This window comes from Onychomys torridus, chromosome X (assembly GCF_903995425.1).
Source record: "Onychomys torridus chromosome X, mOncTor1.1, whole genome shotgun sequence".
Taxonomy (NCBI): Eukaryota; Metazoa; Chordata; class Mammalia; order Rodentia; family Cricetidae; genus Onychomys; species Onychomys torridus.
The window spans coordinates 69,787,166-69,806,684 of record NC_050466.1 but is presented as its reverse complement, the minus strand read 5'-3'; the positions used below and the strand labels follow the sequence as shown (position 1 = coordinate 69,806,684).

At 37.8% G+C, this 19,519-nt stretch overlaps 1 protein-coding gene across 2 annotated transcripts in view; it reads left to right on the top strand.

The window, feature by feature from the left end:
* Nucleotides 1-19,519, top strand: part of Prrg1 (proline rich and Gla domain 1) — a 114,778-nt gene that overhangs the window by 79,171 nt on the left and 16,088 nt on the right. For both annotated transcript variants that reach the window (XM_036174443.1, XM_036174442.1), the window contains exon 3: nucleotides 8,310-8,470. In XM_036174443.1, coding sequence (XP_036030336.1) covers nucleotides 8,310-8,470 — 161 coding nt within the window. The remainder of the gene's footprint in view (nucleotides 1-8,309; nucleotides 8,471-19,519) is intronic.

Here is a 19,519-nt window from a genome sequence, read left to right as displayed (position 1 = left end):
AGAAGATAGCAAAAAGAAAATTAACAGAGCATGCAAACCAATCTTTCTAGTACTCAGAATAGTTCCAATGCCACTAAAATGAGCAGTACAGTTCCTGATGCACAGGTTGTCCAACCAGGCTGATAGTAATTTACAACAATGCTAGCATGACACCATTCTACCCAGAATTTCATTTTTGTATGATTATCTATAGCACAGTAATAATGATCCTGACATTTCAATTTCCATACCCTTGACTATTGCCTGTTTTGTGTTACTGTAATGAAATGGTTAAGGTATAGTAACTTTATAAAGAAAACAGTTTTGGTTAGCTCACAGTTTAAAACTTCTGTTAGCTGAGTCACTTCAGGGTGAATTGCTATAACACCCTATAACAGAAACAGAAATCATATTTTCAAATGGAGAGCCACGAAGATAATGGGTTCCCACAAGCCCTTCTTAGGATACTCTTCCAGTGACCTAAGGATTTCATGCTATTCTTCACCACTCAAAGGTCTACCACTTCCTTCTGTCTGAATGAGACCCAAGCCTTTAACACACAAACCTTTTGACAGGCAAGCAGCATACAAACCATAGTGCCTATCTTATTCTCAGGCAAGGCTATGAACTAAAGTGGCTGAAGTGAAAATACTCTATGACTGAGTGATAGGAGTGGATTGTACAGAGGACTAACCTTCATCCTTCTTATCAAAGCCACAATAATGGGGTGGGAGAAAGAGTTCCGCAGTTAAGAGGGCTTGCTACTCTCTTCCAGAGGCCTGGAGATTCCAAATACCCATGTGAAGATGCATGACTGTCTGTAACTCAAGGCACAGCAACAAGCTTTATGTTAGAGAATATTATTTTACCTTTGCTTATGCTGTGGAACATTTGTTTTAATGATGCAAAGAGTATCATTAGAATCATTTCATTGACTTTTTTTGACAATTGTGTTTGATGCTATCCTAGGACTCTGGGCTATCCCACCTCTGGGCAGTGTCAGGGGTGGACTCTCTCTCATGGTATGGGTCTCAGGGTGGACCAGTCATTGGTTGGCCATTCCCACAAGTTCATTGCCACCTTCACGCCAATACCTTTTGTGGGCAGGAAAAGTTGTAGGTCAAATGTTTTGTGGCTGGATTGGTATTCCAATCCCTGCACTGAAAGCCTTGCCTGGTTAGAGATGGCCAGTTCAACCTCCATATCTCCCTTAGCTAGGGTCACCCTCATAGATTCCTAGGAGTTTCCATTGCACTAGGTTTCTTCTAGCTCATCCCAGAGATACCCCCAACCCCAGTTGTCTCTTCCAGTACTCTTTTCCTCTATCATTCCCCCACCTGATCCTTCCACCTGATCCCTCCTGTTCCCATCCCTATTCCCCTATCTAGATCCCTCCCCCCCCCCAGTGATGTCTATTCTATTTCCCCATTAAAGTGAGATTCATACATCTCCCCTTGAGCCCTCCATGTTACTTTCTCTGGGTATGTGGAGTGTAACATGGTTATCCTTTACTTTGTGGCTGATAACCACTTTTGAGTGAGTACATACCACGTTTGTCTTTATGGGTCTGGGTTACCTCCATAAGGATGGTCTTTCCTAGTTCTATCCATTTGCCTGCAAACTTCATGATGTCATTGTTTGTGTAAATGTACCACATTTTCTTAACCCATTCTTCAGTTTAGGGACAGTTTCCAGTTTCCAGCTATTACTAATGAAGGTGATATGAACATACTTGAGCAAGTGTCCTTGTGTAGATGTAACCGTCTTGTTAAGTAAGAAATACAGAGCCAGTTGCAGAGTTAAAAACCACGAAGTCAGAGCAAGAGCGGAAAACCTTACCCTTCACTGCTTCTACTGTCCTTCCTCTCCGCAAGAGACCTACTGCTGTGTGTCCTGTCTTTTTTATAGACTTTCTGTTCTGTTTTCTCATTGGTTGTAAACCCAGCCACATGACCTCCTCGTCACTGCCTGTCTGTACAGACCTCCAGATCTTCTATGGTTGGTATTGAGATTAAAGGTGTGTGTCTGCCATGCTGGCTATGTCCTTGAACACACAGAGATCTACCTAGCTCTGCCTCCCAAGTGCTGGGATTAAAGGCATGCACCACTACCGCCCGGCTTCTGCTCTGGCTTGCTCTGACCTCAAGGCAACTTTATTAACATACAAATAAAATCACATTTCAATACAAATAAAATACCACTATATCCTTGTGGTATGATTGAGCATCCTTTGGGTATATGCCCAGAAATGTTACAGCTGGGTCTTGAGGTAGATCAATTCCCAATTTACTAACAAACCACCATACTGATTTCCAAAATGTCTATACAAGTTTTCACTCCCACCAGCAATGGAGGAGTGCTGCCCTTGCTCCACATCCTCTCCAGCAGGAGCTGACACTCTCTTTTTGATCCTAGCCATTCTGACACATGTAAGATGGAATCTCTGAGTTATTTTAATTTGCATTCTGCTGATGACTAAGGATGTTGAACATTTCTTTAAGTTTTTCTTGGCCATTTGAGATTCTTCTGCTGAGCATTCTCTATTTAGATCTTTACCACATTTTTTAATTGAATTATTTGGTTTGTCGATGTCTAGTTTCTTGAGTTCTTTATATATTTTGGAGATCAGCCCTGTGTCACATGTAGGGTTGGCGAAGATAATTTCCCATTCTGTAGGCTGATGTCTTGTCCTTTTGACCATGTCTTTTGCCTTAAAAGCTTTTCAGTTTCATGAGGTTTCATTTATTTATTGCTGATCTTAGTGCCTGTGCTATTGGTGTTCTGTTCAGGAAGTTGTCTCCTGTGCCAATATGTTCAAGGCTGTTCCCCACTTTCTCCTCTGTCTTGTTCAGTGTATCTGGTTTTATGTTGAAGACTTTGGTCGACTTGGAATTGAGATATGTGCAGGGTGATAAGTAAATATAGATATATTTACATTCATCTACATGGTAGCCTTCAGTTATGCCAGCACCATTTGCTGAAGAGTTTTTCCTTTTTCCATTGTATAATTTTGCTTTCTTTGTCAAAAATCAAGTGTCTATAGATGTGTAGATTTATGTCTGGTTCTTTAATTCTATTTTATTGATCAACCTGTCTGTTTTTATGCCAGTACCATGCAGTTTTTATTACTATAGCCCCTGTGCCTCTCCAATCTTGGTCTCAACAATTCATGCTCTTACAGTCCCTCCTTTTTCTCGACAATTGGGTGTAATTCTAATAGATCTGCCTTTATTTGTTACTTACCCTTTTTCTCTTGTAGCTTTTAATATTCTTTATTTGTTCTGTGTGTTTAATGTTTTGATTATTATGTGGTGTGGAGACTTTCTTTTCTGATAACAATCTATTTGGTGTTCTGTAAGCTTCTTGTACCTTCATAGGCTTGTCCTTCTTTAGGTTAGGGAAAGTTTTATGATTTTCTTAAATATGTTTTCTTGGTTTTTGAGTTGATATTCTTCTCCTCCTTCTATTCTTATTATTCTTAGGTTTGGTCTTTTCATAGTGTTCCAGATTTCCTAGATGTTATGTGTTAAAATTTTTTTAGATTAACCATTTTATTTGACAGATGAATCTATTTCTACTTTTATCTCCAACACCTGAGATTCTCTCTTCTATCTCTTGTATTCTGTTGGTGATGCTTGCATCTGTAGTTCCTGTTCGTTTACCCAGATTTTCCATTACCAAAATTCCCTCAGTTTGTGCTTTATTGCTTCTATTTCTGTTGTCAGGTCTTGAACAGTTTCTTTGACGTGTTTTTTTTTTCTTGGCTTTCTTGGCATTTTTTAAGGGCTTTATTGATTTCCTCCAATATTTTGCTCATCTTTTTCTTGATTTCTTTAAGGGAGTTTTTCATTTCCTCTTTAAGGACATCTATCATCTTCATAAAAACTTTTCAGGTCATTTTCTTGTGTTGCATCTGCATTAAAGTATTCATGTCTTGATGTTCTAGGATAGTTGGGCTCCGGTGGTTTCCTATTGCCCTGGCTGTTATTGATTGTATTCTTACACTGGCATTTAGGCATTTGGGTCTAGGATGATTCAGTCTAGGTCCTGATTTCTGAGTTTGTCTTTGTTGGGTAAGTGTTTTGTTCCTTGTTTTCTGTTTCCCCTTTGGTCTTCTAGTCTTTGTTGTCTGAATTTCTGGGGGTTGGTATGACCTCTGATATAGTAGGGAATCTCTGTCCAATTTGGGATCTGGCCTTCTGGAGGTTAGCTTGGCCTTTGGTGCAGCAAAGGGTCTGTGTTCTACTGACTAGTGTGGCCTACATCTGTCCTTGTGACTAGTGTGATCTCCACCTGAGCAGCAGGAGTTCCTCATGGGTAGGGCCTGATCTTGTGGCTGACAATGAGGTTGGAGGAGCAGGTGGTAGAATGGGTCTTGGGGAACAAAAGCTATGGAGTGGGGCAGTTCAGCTGGCAGGCGGATCACTCACCTGTTCTTCTGACTGGTGTGGCCTGTACCTGAGCAGTGGAATTCTTCCAGGAATGCGGCCAGGGCCCAGGAGTGGTGTGGGTGATCTTATTTTTAAACTGAAGATTGACCATAGAGCCTTACATATGCTGATAATTAACACCATGATATACCCTTAGCTTCTAGGTTTGAATTTGAAATTCCTAATGCAAGTGCATCTAGTCAGGAAATGTCTCAAGGTAAGCCTTGCAGCCTGGACACTGCCCAATGTTTGGTCTGCACAGGTTCAAGCCAGACAGAATCCCAGCATTGAGAGAGGAAAGTGGACATCCCTAATCAAGAAGATATCTGTATTTTACATTGCTTGCAAAGGAATAATCAGTTTTCTCTGTGGAGTCTCATTGGGTATATTAACCACCCTTTAGGGTAGCCCCATGCCCAGCAGTAGGTGGCCAACACAAATGAACTCAATGATATTTTTGTAGACTTTTTGTCTCATTGCTTTGTTTGGCATTTATTGTCTTACTGGTCTTTTGCTTGTATATCAATATGGTTTCCAATTTTGTGTTTTCATGGTATTTGCTGGAGTGGATGTGTTTCTTGTGCTTTTTCTTTGTTTTTTATTGGTTTTTTTTGTTGTTGTTGTTTACTTGCCTAATTGTTTTCTAAAGAGAAAGAAAGAAAACATGAAATTGGGTGTCTAGGGAGGATCTGGGAGGCATTGAGGGATGGGAAACCATATGAAAAAATTGTTTTCAATAAGAAAAACAATACAATAGATAATGTGAATTCATCCTATAAGTCATAGTTGCCATATTCTACTCTATTAAAAACAACTAATATTATTTGTGTGTGTGTGTGTATGTGTGTACATGTGCATGCATGTGTGCATACATGGTCCGTGGAGTGTAGATTTGAAGGTTGTCACCTCCCACTGTGGATTCCAGGGATCAGAATCAGGTTGATTGGCTTGCTGGCAAGCACCTGATGAACTATCTCATAAGCCCCCTAATTCTGTTATCATTATGCAGAGTCTATTAGATTTCTAAACTACTTTTTAAAATACTGTCAAATGCTCTCTTCTCATTTCTTCTTCCCTGATACATGGCAGATAAAACTTATCTATAATACTATTCTTTTTTGCTATTGGTCAAAGTTTTACTTTATGTAGTATCGTCTAATTAAGTAGATTTGGCAAGGAGATAAATATTACTTGCCAACATCTAGAGTTCTTAGTATTATATTACCTTACTTCTTGGTAGAGGGAATACATAAGAGATGTTTATGTGGAATGCTCCTGGTAATTTGATTAGTCTGGGATTAGAAGTTTATGTCCTGATATATCCCCCTTAAGTTACTTTGCTTTCTACTTTTATTAGTTAGCTACTTTCCTTAATGCTCATTTTCCATTTAGCTAGCATATGAGAGGATACTTTCCTCCTCATGATATTTTGCTTTTTTCCTGTTGAAAGCTCAAAATCTCTTATTCTTGCTTGTTTGATTTATGCTCGGGAAAACTGATCTAAAATCTGGTGATATTTTAAAATGAATTAGCATATGTATTGTGTTTAAAAATATGGATGCTGAAAATTCTGATCAAATTCTGATTCTTTTTTTTTTTTTTTTTTTGAGCTGAGGATTGAACCCAGGGCCTTGTGCTTGCTAGGCAAGCACTCTACCACTAAGCTAAATCCCCAACCCAAATTCTGATTCATAATGAGTAGTACATTCAGCAAAGGACACTGGTTTATTAATGAGTAGTACATTCAGCACAGGACACTGGTTTATGAGAGAAGGTTGATCCAGAAAATCATATCCACTTACATGGCAAACAGATGAGAAGGAAAAAAAATGTCTTGGAAAAAAATGTTTCAGTAAAAGTCAGTTACTCTCTTACATTAATTAGGGGAGACGTCTATGTTATTTTAGAAGATATGAATATGACCAGTGGCTAAAATGTTGAAATTCAGTGAAATGTATCTTGAAAAAGAATGCCATAGTCAAACCAACACCAGACATACTCATTTTCAAGAGAATTATAAGGTATATATTAAATAGATTTTAAAGACCTTAAAAGTCACGCAGTAAAATATGTCTAAATCTGCTAATCCAAGTTTTCCATAAACATTCAGAACTCATTTTCTGAGAAACTAATATTATGGTGGTGATTCTCAAACTGTGGTAACTGGATGATTGCCTGGATTTCATTACAAATACAACTTTTAAAAATGTATTGTGACCAGGAGGAAAGGCAGGGAGAGGGGGAGAGGGAAGGGAGAGTAGGTAAGTCCATTTAGCTTGAAGTGATGTGATTTTAAAATTGCCATGTTTGCTTCAAGGAATCAATTATCTTGAAAGAGATAATACATTTTGTCAATATGACTGCACCTGTTGAGGATTATTTTATGACTAGGTTCCATTTTGGAAAACTTTTCAGCCTTGCTATGTGACTATACTTTGAAGATTACATTTTATGAAATTCAAATACTGATACGTTTTGTCAATTAAAATTTAGTGTATGAATTGAAATGAATCATGTATGTAAAATATAAACCAGATCATGAAGACCTAGTGCAAAAAGAAGAAAATAAAATTCAATAATAATAAAAAAATTAGTGTATGTGTATGTATATACGCATGTGCACAGTTGTCCATAGAGACCAGAAGAGGGTGTTGGAGGTTGGAGCCTCTGGGACTGGACTTACAGATACTTGTGGGGCATTACTTGGGTGCTGGGGACTAAACTTGAATCCTCTACAAGAGCATCAAGTGCTCTTAACCACTGAACCATCTTTTCAACCCTTGTAGTATGCTTTTTGCCATGTTAGAAGTCTATAGAATAGAAAGTGTCTAACATTTTTACATTAACAAAAATTATGATGGCATTTATATATGAGGCAAATAAGACACTTTCAGAAAAACAGAAAGTAGAACTTAAATAAAAGTAAATGCATCTCCCATAAGGCTAAACATGGCTATGATATAATCTGTGTTTGCTTTTTCAAATTGATTGATTGATTGATTCATTCATTCATTCATTCATTCATTCATTGCAGTGCTGAGGATTTATTCCAGAGCCATAGACACACTAGGCAGGTGTACTACCATTGAACTGTATTCTCAACCAACTGTTTGTCTTTCAAGATCTGCCCTCACTATATAGCCCAGAGTGGTATTGCACTTGCTGTGACTCATTTATTCCACTGGATTTCACAAGTGCATTTTAAATATTTTTAAGATATACCTTTATAATTCATGGAAAATAATTTTCTTTAAGGATGATGAAATGAGGTTGAATGCCTTGAAATATAGCTACACTATATTTTGAATGAAATTATTATTGCTGGTTTTTTTGGACTGGGGTGTAGATAAATTAATCTTTTATAGTTCATTGTTTTCAGAAAGTTCTTTGGAATATATCCTTTTTCTTTTACAAACTTGAAAGATTTATAGTGTGACTTTCACCATGTTAAGTCTTTTTTTAAGTAATGGTTCTCTAGGTATATATTATTGGGTCAGTTGGATTTGTATTTATTTTTAGGTAGGCAGATACTGGCTTTTGGTTTGGTTGCAAAATGCCTTGGGGTATCTACTTACAGTAATGTGTATAAGTAGTGCTATCATTATTACTACTTTTAAACAACCATGGTGGTCAAGAATGTGCTAAACTCTGAATATAACATGGTTAATTATGTTACTGTTCCTTCTCAGGGCCACAGTGACTAAAAGCACATATTCCTTTATGAAGAAGCTATTAAATACTTTGGTTCAAAATTAAACATTATTTCACTCCTGGTTTATGAAAAGATGTTTATAATGACTGTGTTTTCTGAGGAACATCTGGCAGTTTTCTTCTTATATACTGACTTCCCACATGAGTTTCTTATTGCTTTTTTATGCTTATTATTGTATCTCTTTTTAGTTTTCCTCACGGAAGAAAAAGCCAACTCAGTATTAAAACGCTACCCAAGAGCCAATGGGCTTTTTGAAGAAATAAGACAGGGCAACATTGAGCGTGAGTGCAAAGAAGAAGTCTGCACATATGAAGAAGCCAGAGAGGCTTTTGAAAATCATGAAAAAACTGTAAGTATGCTGGCAACTTAAAACATGTTCACAGAATTGCCTACCTTTTGATGTATTTTTGAGCTCTATATTCCCAAAGTACATGTACTGCTTTCAACTAAAAGCTAATTTACTGAAGACACCTCCATGTAACATCTATTGAATAGTGTTCTGTATAGGAGAGAACTAAATTTACTTCCCTCTGCATTTGTCTGTCTTTGGGGGCCGTATTTCTACAGTGCACTGGTTAGCTAGAAATTATTATAGTGGCAAGACATGCAGTTCACACAAGGCTTTGATCCAGAAAGTAGATGCTGTCTTTACCTTTCTGTGCCTAATGAGAGAGAGAGAGGATGGAGGGAAACTGTAGGTATTTCAATATTGTATTTCTCCTAGGCTAGGGGTATAGCTCAGTGGTAGGATGCTTCCCTTGCATGCTTAAGATTCCTGGTTTGAAGTATCGTACCAGAGAAAATTTCTTTTAGTTCTCTATGCTTTTGGTCTCTTCTTCCTCATTTTACAGGACTGCTTTCCTTTCCTTTACTCTGACTGCAAGCTATTAAGAGAGCAGGGTTGGGAAAGCAAAAGCAATTATTAATTGTTAATTGCACAGGTCTGCTCTACAATTGGAAATTCCAACACCTAAAGTAGCTGTTGTGTAAAGATCCATGCCTTATGCACCATGAAAATAATACTATATGCCAAATAAGTGGCATACAATGTGCTATAGGGACATCAAATAAGCTGCAGGAACAGTGAGTACATACATTTTTTAAAGAAGGAGGATTTGATTTTTTGTTTGGTAAAGAAGGCTCCAGAGATGAGAGAAAGAAGGGCCTCGAGGAGATTGCTAGATTCTAGTGCCCAAAGCAAAAGCAAAATCTGCTTATAAATTAACAGACTTCATCTTCATCAGCTTTGCTGATTTTACCTACAATTATTGTCATATACAGAATGAATTCTGAGTGTGATTTTTTTCATGGCTATCCAGTTGTCCAAACACCATTCAACAAACAGCCCCTCTTCACCATAGCCATTTTAATTATCCTTAGGTATATATTTCCTTTAGATATATTTACTTCTCCTGGTTTCCATATGTATTTCATCTATTTTTGGATTTTCTGTTCTAGTTTATCTTTCTCCTTTCAGAAGACATATTGTGTGTGCTAATGTAAGTTAGAAGTAGTTCTACCTTGATATGGTATTCTACGGCAGTTTGTGAACTCTTCTTACCTACCCAGGAGACAATGGGCTGCCTTTTTCATGTAAACTTTAGTATTAAATTGTCTAGCAGAAGAAAACTATTTTATCAGTATTTTTATTGGGATTTTTTTTTCAGTTTGCACTCCTTCCCAAACAGTCAGCTCTTGCCAGGGTAAGTAGTAACTTCACCCATGTACTTGTTGCCTCTTTACAACAAAACCATTTGTTATGGTTTGAATACTAAGTGATCCCACAGGTTCATGGGTGGAAAGCTTGGTTTCCACCTCCTGGAAGGTAGGACCTCAGTGAAAGTAATAGGCCACTGGTGGTACATCTGTTAAGGATAGCTTCATCCTGGCCCCTCCTGTCTCTCTGCTGCCTGACTACCATAAGGTGAATAACCTCTGCCACATGTTCCTGTTACCATGATATTCTGCCTTGCCTCAGACTCAAAACAATGTATCCAACCAGCCATGCACTAATACTTCCTAAACCATAAACAAAATTTAATCTCCTTCCTTCATACTGTTCCTTTCATGTATTTGCCACAGCAACAGAGAATGTATGATTAATACATCACTACTACCATCTCAAGTGTATCTTTATCCTTTCCACACAGGTAAAATTTCTACATTTCTTCATCAGTTCTTTGAGAATTTTGTACAATCTAGTCATATTCCCTACCTTTCCCAAGATCCACTTCCCCTTCACTGCCCACTCAACTTTGTTTCCTCTTTATTTATTATTTTGTAGGAAGAGGGAGGGGCACATGCCAGTAGGTCAGAGGACAGTTGTGTAAGTCAATACTCCTTTTACATCATGTGAGTTCTATGGCTGGAGCTCAGGTCATCACACTTAGTGGCAAGTACCTTTACTCACTTAGCCACCTCTGACATGTGCATATTTTTTAAAATAGCAGGCTAGAATGACATTTTAAATTTTCTTCACTCTGCATAGTGGTTCATAGCTATAGAAACAATACTCAGGAGGAGAGGAAGATTGTGAATTATACCTAGACTATGTAGTGAGTTGCAGGCTAGTCTGGTCCATATTAGTAAGAAACACTCTGAGAAACAAAGCAACATAGATATCTTCTCTGTAATGGCTTCATAACTCCCTCAGTAAAAGCTGGAGAATTCAGAGTCACCTATAAAGTACAACTGTCCATCTTCCACTGTCATTTCCCTACAGAAGAAACCTTTACCACATCTCCTATGACTCTACCCCTCAGTGCTTGGTTGTGGCTTTCTGCTTCCTTATAGAGCACATGCCCTATCTTGGGGGCATTGACACTTGTTCTTTTCTCTTCCAAATATATATATCTGTGCTTGATGATTGCAGTCAGGTCATTGTGCAGCTTCACCACTTCCTCAATAAGGAGATATTCTGTCTTTTGTGATCCCCGCCCCCCAGTATTTGTTACCATCTGGCATTGATTTGTTGTATTTATTAGTTGTGTGCTTTCTTCCCAAGACTTTTATCCCTATGATAGCACTATTTTGCATTTGTTTCGTTCTAGCTATGAAGTTCTGCCACATAATAGAAGCTATATAAATACCTGATAGAAGAAAGAAGTAATGGATTGTGATACTAGAAAATACATTTGAAACATGGGAAGAAGTGATTTAAATTTTGTTCATGAGTTAGATAAGAAATGTAGACATTAAAATGGATTTTTTTATTATATTAGTTTGTTGCCTTTTCTCTGGTTTCAAAGTCTGTGATCCAAATTTGCTTGTATACTATACCTTTATAATAGGATGTGTTGGAAGGCATTTAGGTCAAAGTGGTACTGTCATCCTTTACCTGCTTCAATGCAACTGTTTCAGAATCATATTTTGTTACATGCTAAGAAGGTTCTAGAGAGAAAAATAAGATTAACTTTTGCAATTTGTTTTCTCCTACACATCTTATCTTTTTATATACTAAAATTTCTTACTTAAAACAGATTTCATGCTGGGCGGTGGTGGCACACACCTTTAATCCCAGCACTCGGGAGGCAGAGGCAGGCGGATCTTTGTGAGTTTGAGGCCAGCCCGGTCTACAAAGCAAGTTCCAGGAAAGGCGCAAAGCTACACAAAGAAACCCTGTCTCGAGAAAGAAAAAAAAAAAAAAAACAGATTTCATGACATTTCATTACCCTAAAATGAATTTAGTAGATAGCATTCAGTGGAACATTTATTTGTAACACTTTACCTAATTTAGCTCACAAGTCTAATTATAGATTGGGAGAAAAGACGAGATTGAGAGAAAAGACATTATGCTTAGTGGTCCTCACTTTCAGCACACAGGTGTATCAGATATATTCAGATGTTACCTGTTAAGTAACTGCTATGTAACAGACACAGAGTACATAAAAATATGTATCATGTTTGAAGTCTGGCAGAAGTGACTTACACATGAAAGGTCGTCTAAACATTTAATACATCTGGTTTGAGGTGGAGGGGCATTGTTGGTCTAAGCCAGAGACTTTCACATGCTAGGCAAGCTGTTTACCACTGACTGACATTCTAGCCTGAAATCCACAGTGCTATTTGTTTATGGTGCTAAGGATTAAATCTAGTAGCTTCATGCTAAGCAAGTGTTCTACTGAGCCACAGCCCATTTGTATGTTAAATATGTAGGTTTTTGCCATCTATACTTCAATAAAACAGAAGTAGAAAAAATTTTCTGCATATCATTCTCAAATCTTAGAAAATCAGATAGATCTGATTTGGTGTCTCAACCCTGCCACCTACTGACTGTATTGCTTTCAAATAAACATTTCACCTTTATAGATGTTAATTTCACAAACATTTTTAAGTGTGAAGTTATATACAATAGACAAAGCCTTTAATAAATATATTTCATTCAAGTTTCAGATGCTGTATTATAGCTATTTTATTTAGAACTCATATTTCTGCCAAGTGATTTTTCCCTTCTTTTTTTTATAAATTAATATATATGTGTATACACACACATACAAATGTATAGTGTGTGTGTGTGTGTGTGTGTGTGTATGTGTGTGTGTGTGTGTAGCTAAGATGCCAAATTTGGGGAAGTCAGTTCTCTTCTTCTCTTGCCTTGCTTTTTTCTCGAGCTTCTGGCTACCCTCCTGTTCAGTCTCCTAAATCACAGTAGGAATGCTAGGATTACAGATTTATGCCATCACATTTGACTTTTTATGTGGGTGATATGTAAAGATTGAGCTTGGCTTATAGTCTTCTGCTAATGCTTATACCCATTGAGCCATCTCTCCAGCCTCTACCTGGGTTTGGGGGACATAAGAATCTCTGAGTGCTGGACTTTTTAATCTTGAGCTACTATGAAGAAAATTATAATTATTTCAGAACTTGTCTTCACAAATAATTTAAGGCTTACTTTGCTTGACTCTAAGTTAGTTGTCCTAAAACTTCAAAGGATACAAGAAGGTTTATGTGCTTACCAAACTTGTACAGTTGGGCTGGAGAGATGGCTCAGAGGTTAAGAGTACTGGCTGCTATTCCAGAGGTCGTGGGTTCAATTCTTAGCATCCATATGGCCTCTCACAACTCCACTTCAAGGGGATCATACACCCTCACACCAATGCACATAAAATAAACTATTTTTAAAAACTTGAACTGTCCTACATTTTGCTTAGTTCTATGTTCTTTTCATGGAGCTGAGGATTGAATCAAAGGTCTTGCACATGATAGACTCTACACTGAGCCATTACACATTCCCAAAAGAGGCCAGAACTCTTTGAAGAAATGATTGATTCTAGAGCTGGCACTTCTTATAGTATCAGAAAGTAAAGATGTGCCAAAAGAGGAAAAAAACTAAAAGAAAACATAGAAACATGGTAAATGGACATAGCAGTTAGCTTTAAGAAGACCCCAGTTGCTAAAGCTATGAGCACTTGGAAAAACAGGATAAATGCTGTAGTATTGGATTATAACCCCAAAGCAAAAAATAAATACAGACTCTCAAAATCTGCTCCCAGTTACATGCTTCCTCCAGCAAGACTGTACCACCTCCCAAAACAGTGCCACCAAATGAGGATCAAGTGTTCAAATACATGAACTGTGGGAGACATTTCTCACTTCAACCCACTTCAAACCAAAAGCTTCAACGTCATGTTCCCATTCCCAATCCACTCCTCATCAACAACATACCACATAGATGACACACTCAGAACACAACATAGGATGTGTGGAAGAGAAGGAAACCTAACAAAGCCAATGCAAAAGAAATATAGAAGTTGAACTCTTGGACAATAAGTGTAATGGTGAAGTCATTTTTAAGAGAGCTATCTTTAAATTACATATATTAAAGTGGGTTCATTATAATTTTTTTAAACTAGAAAAATAATAAAGAAGCACTTTTGTCTAGTTATTGAACTTCCTTAAAGCTACAAAAATTCCTTTTTTAACTCTGAAAAATAGATTGGATTATAAAAATCCAAGCTGGACACGATGGTGCACACCTTTAATCTCAGCATTCTGGAAGCAGAGCCAGGCAGATCTCTGTGAGCTCAAGCTCAGCGTGGTCTATATACTGACTCCCAAAACAGCCAGAGCTACATAGTGAGACCCTTTCTCAAAAACACAAACAAACAACCATACAAACAAATTTGTACTGATAAGTAAAATGAGATTAATAAAAAAAGTTATATTTCTCCATAACCATAGATTTTTTTAGTAAATCTACTAAAAATAGCAGTATTAAATACTTTATTATATATTTAGAAGTTCTACTAAAAATAGAAGTATTAAATACTATAATAGTGGTATTAAATACCTAGTGTGTGTGATTGTGGGCATGGAACCCAGGGCCTTGCACATACTAGGCATATTGTCTACCACAAACCATGTTTACCCCAGCCCATAATGTATTAGCTTTTATGTTTCAGCTGTTCCATTCTACTTGAAGGGATTTTATTTTTAAATATTTAAACTTGTCACAGATTGTATTAAAAATACAGCTCATCATCTTAAAAAGAGCTTAGCATCCCTAACCATTAATAAGAGGTGCTTTTGCCATCATTCACAAATTTGCTATCTGCGTTCTACCAAATACTGTACTGCTTACTTACATTATCATAGAAATTCTCTGCTCATTGCAATTTGATCCTTGATTGCCCTATCAACATCAACCCTGGGAGAAAAGACAGCAGTTCCCTGAATACATTCTATGTCACTGATGAAGAGAACAGGCAAATTTGATCAATGATCTGAAAACTAGTCTACCATTTATTGCTGAGAGAACCTCATTTTTAGAAGTGAAAAATATATCTAATTAGTAATATAAATCATAACTAGGTTAGGGACTATTATTATTTTCTATTTCTTATTCCTGATATTGGTAATTTATATTCACTATCTGTTTCCTAATCATGCTATCTAAAGAACTAATGCTCAGTCTGTCTATATGTCTGTATGCCTAATAAATATATCTGGTATATGGATCTCATTGTATGTATGTATGTGCATGTCTCCCTGTGTGTGGTATATGTGTATGATATGTGTGCAGAGAACAGAGGGAGATATTAAACAGCTTACTCTGCCACTCTCTGCTTTTATCCCTCATGACAAGGGTCTCTTGCTGAATCTGGAGTTAGGCTGGTAACCAACAAAACCCAGGGGTCTTCATCTGTCCTCCACCTTCAACAGTATTAGGGTTACAGGCACACACCAGGTGTACATGCAGCCACCCCTGGATTTTTATGGGAATTCTAGGAATTTGAACACAGGCACTTAATTTTCTATAACAAATGTTGTTACTGGGCTATCTCTGTAGCTGAAGTTTTCTCCAGTCCTGCCTGGCCCATGGTCAGGTCAAATCTCTCTCACCTGCCAGTCCTGCAGCTGCTCAGACCCAACCAAGTAAACACACAGAAACTTATATTGCTTACAGACTGTATGACCGCAGCAGGCTTTTTGTTATCTAGTTCTTCTATCTTAAATTAGCCCATTTCTATAAATCTATACCTTGCCACATGGCTCGTGGCTTACCAGTATCTTACATGTTGGTATTCATGGTGGCTGCTGGCAGTTTTTCTCTGCCTCAGCCTTCCACTTCCCAGAATTCTCCTCTCTGCTTGTCCTGCCTATACTTCCTGCCTGGCTACTGGCCAATCAGCATTTTATTTACACAGCGATATCCACAACATATCTCCACAGCTTGATTTATCTATTTTTAATATCAAAATCTTAAAGTTTTATTTATTTTCACTAATTATATTTTACTGAATGCCGCCCCTCTCAAGAGCTGTTTTCTTTGTTTTGCTTGATTTAAGTGTGTATTGCCTTGCTCTTTTTTGTTCCTTAGAGTAGTTTAATTTTCTGATTGGAGATGTTATTTTCTCCTGTCTAGTATTTTACAGTTTGAATCTTTTGGGATTTATTTATTCAATCTTTTGGAGACTCAGTTATTACTCAAGTAAGAACTTTTGATAAACAGTCCATTTTAAATTGAGAATATGCTTCTACAGGATATAGGCTAAAGTTTCTTTTATACTTGAATATTATTACTTTCTTTTTATACTTTATCTCTTTATGATCATACACATAATCATCATGTGGTTGCCAGGAGGAGATTTTAAAATATGTGTCACCTATTCAAGAAATAACATGCACTTTTACAAATGTTTAAAATGATAATGGGGGTTGGGGATTTAGCTCAGTGGTAGAGCATTTGCCTAGCAAGCACAAGGCCCTGGGTTTGATCCCCAGCTCAAAAAATAATAATAATAATAATAATAATTTTCGGGCTGGAGAGATGGCTCAGCCATTAAAGGCTAGGCTCACAACCAAAAATATAAAATGATAATGGATTTGGGGCTAAACACATGAATGTATCTATTCACACAAAAATCACACAACACATGAAATGATACCATTATTAGACCACAATTTGTATGAAGAATTTGTACATTTCATATAGGGGAATTCTACTCATCAACTTGAAAATTAAATTAAAAAAAGATACCATAATGAACAAGTAGAACTAATACTGAAGGAAAAATAGACAAAACACAGAAAACTCAAGAGAACTTTCAAAAGCTTCAATTTCATGTTCTTATAAGGAAGACAATAGGGTTAAGAATATGCAAAGAGCCTATGATAGCGAACAATAAAAGACAAGAGAGAATACTTAGATGATACAAACATTATAAAATTAAAATTTCAATAATGGCCAAACCATGTGGAGCCAGATATGAAGCTAAAGGAACTCGGAGCTTGCCTGCCTCTACTTGCCCCAGACTCTTGACCTCTCTTTCAGAAATGTCAGTAGACATTAAAGTCACAGAAAAAATTGCCTTTCAAATAAAGCTTTATATTAAGTTAATGGCATCACAGAAAGTACTACATTTAACCAAAGGGTTGTATTTGAACAGTATTCAGATGACTTACATTCAAAGAAAAAACAGGAAAGATTGCTTATGTAGCACAGTTGGTAGTGAGCTTGCCTAGCATGAGAAAAGCCATAGTTCAGTTCCCATCATCTCATAAGCCAGGCATGATGTTATATGTCTGTAATCCTAGCACTTGGGAAGTGAAGACAAGAAGTTCACTGTGGCTACTTGGTGGTTTCAAGTCCAGCCTGAGTTACATAGACCTTATCTCAAGAAATTGGGAGAGGACCGAAGAAATGACTGAGGGAGATGATTAGGTGGATGGGGTCAGTGGTTAACAGCACTTGTTAACCTTTCTGGGGATAGGTTCCTAGCTCATAATCATTTGTAACTCCAGTTCCATGCCATCTGACAGACACCCACTCGCCAGCGCCAGGCATGTACACAGTATATGTATACATATATACATACATACATGCATACATACGTACATACGTATATACATATCATACAAATTCATACACATTATATAAATCTTAAAAAAATTAAAAGGTTTTGAAGTTTGGGGCTGGATACATAGCTCAGTGGTTAATAGCACTGGCTATATTTCCAAAGGATCTGGATTGATTCCCAGCACTCACACAGCAGTTCACATCTCATCTGTAACTCTCGTTCCAAGAGACTAGATGATCTCTGTGGGTATTGCGTGCATGTGGTACACAGACATACATGCTGGCAAAATATGCATACACATTAAATTAATTTTTAAAAAAATGAAAGAAAACAGGGAGGTATCCAGATGATTTACTAAAAGTGTTGTACTTTATTTGCAAATAACTTTAAAAACCGCTGTAGTATGCATTTGTATGTTGGCTCATATATGCCAGGGTAAATGCATGTTATGGTTCACTGCTCTTGTGGAAGTCAAAAGACAGTTTTCTCCGCTCATATGCATCCTGATGGTCATAAAGCTTAATTTTAGTCCCCTTCATTGTCTGAACTATCTATATGGCTCCAAAATACTTATCTGTATTGCTACAGAAATTAGAACTCACACCATGACCTCTGACCTTTCCGTCTCAATAGGGGCAGTTGGCCCCTCTCACAGCCCTTTGACACCTGACCCTACCCTTTTAAGGGACAGTCTCCCTCTCTCGCCGCCATTACCTCCTTTCGGTGCCTCAGACTCGCCTCAGCAAGCCAGGAGCTCTCATTCTTAGGTTACCCCCATAACCCAAAAATGGGATTTGCCAGTGCCAATGCCAGAGTGAACATCACCATCACTGCTCTTGCCAGATACCCTGACTGCTGCTACATCCTCTCAAGTGCAACAGAACTACCATCCCGACTGTGAAGCTGCCATCAACAGTCACATCTAATTTCAGCTCTATATCTCCTACATTTATCTGTCCATGGCTGCCTCCTTTGGCCACGGAGGTTCAAATCAGAAGCACTTCACCTGCTTCTTCCTGAGCAAGTCTCATGAATGGTCGGCACTCACAGAGATGTTCCTGACACTCCAAAATGAGCGTGGAGGCCACATCTCCTTCCGCGACATTAAAAAACCAGACCATGAGGATTGGGTTAATGGCTTCACATCCATGGAGTGTGCCTTCTGCATGGAGATGACCATCAATGACAGCTTCCTTGACTTGTACCAGCTGGCTTCTAGCAAAGGTGATTCCCATCTTTGCAGCTTCCTACAGAACCACTGTCTGCAGCCTCAAGGTCATTCAGGAGTTGTTTGTCCTTCTGTCCAACCTGCGCCAGATGGAGGCTAGGAAAGATGATGTTATTGAGTATCTTTTCAGTAAGCTCCATCTAGGTGACAGAAGCTCAAAGAATTGAGCTCCACCATCTTGTGCCCCTATCCTCTTATATCCCATATCTTTAAAGGGTGAGTAGGTAGTGGGGACATTCTATGGCCCCAGCAAAACCAAGTTAGCCTACTTATAAATCATGAAAGCATGGTGTGGGGGATTATAATGTGACTGGATAGGTGGCCTGAGACCTTGTTGTCTGGTCCCAGTACAAGTGTAACTGAGAGATTGTCTCTGGGCTCAAAATAGAGGAAACAAAATGGAGCAAAGATTAAAACAAAAGAACCTTAGTCTTCAGATATTTATTTGGCCTGTGGGTCCCTTGGTTCAATCTCTGGTGCCCTCTAAAACTAAAGAAAGGGATCTTCAACTTGCCCTAAATAATTTTAACTTAGTAAAATATTCATGTTTCTCAATTCTAGGTAGCAAAAAAGAAACCATGGAAGAGTATGTGGCTAAAAATTACTCTGACCATGTCACCCTGGACCATGGTGATAATGGGTTTGAGACTTAGCCTAACTTCTCCATAGGCACAGGATTCTTATGATCACCGATAGGGCATACATATTACCTTCACAATGCTCCCATTGCTGTTTCTTTTAAAATATAATATTTGTACTAGTAAAATGATCAACCTGATCTCTGTCCCCTGCACATTAAAATCTCACCTCCTCTGTAGGGCTGAAAATCATGAAGTCATGAGTGAAGGTCATATTTGTGCTATTAAATATA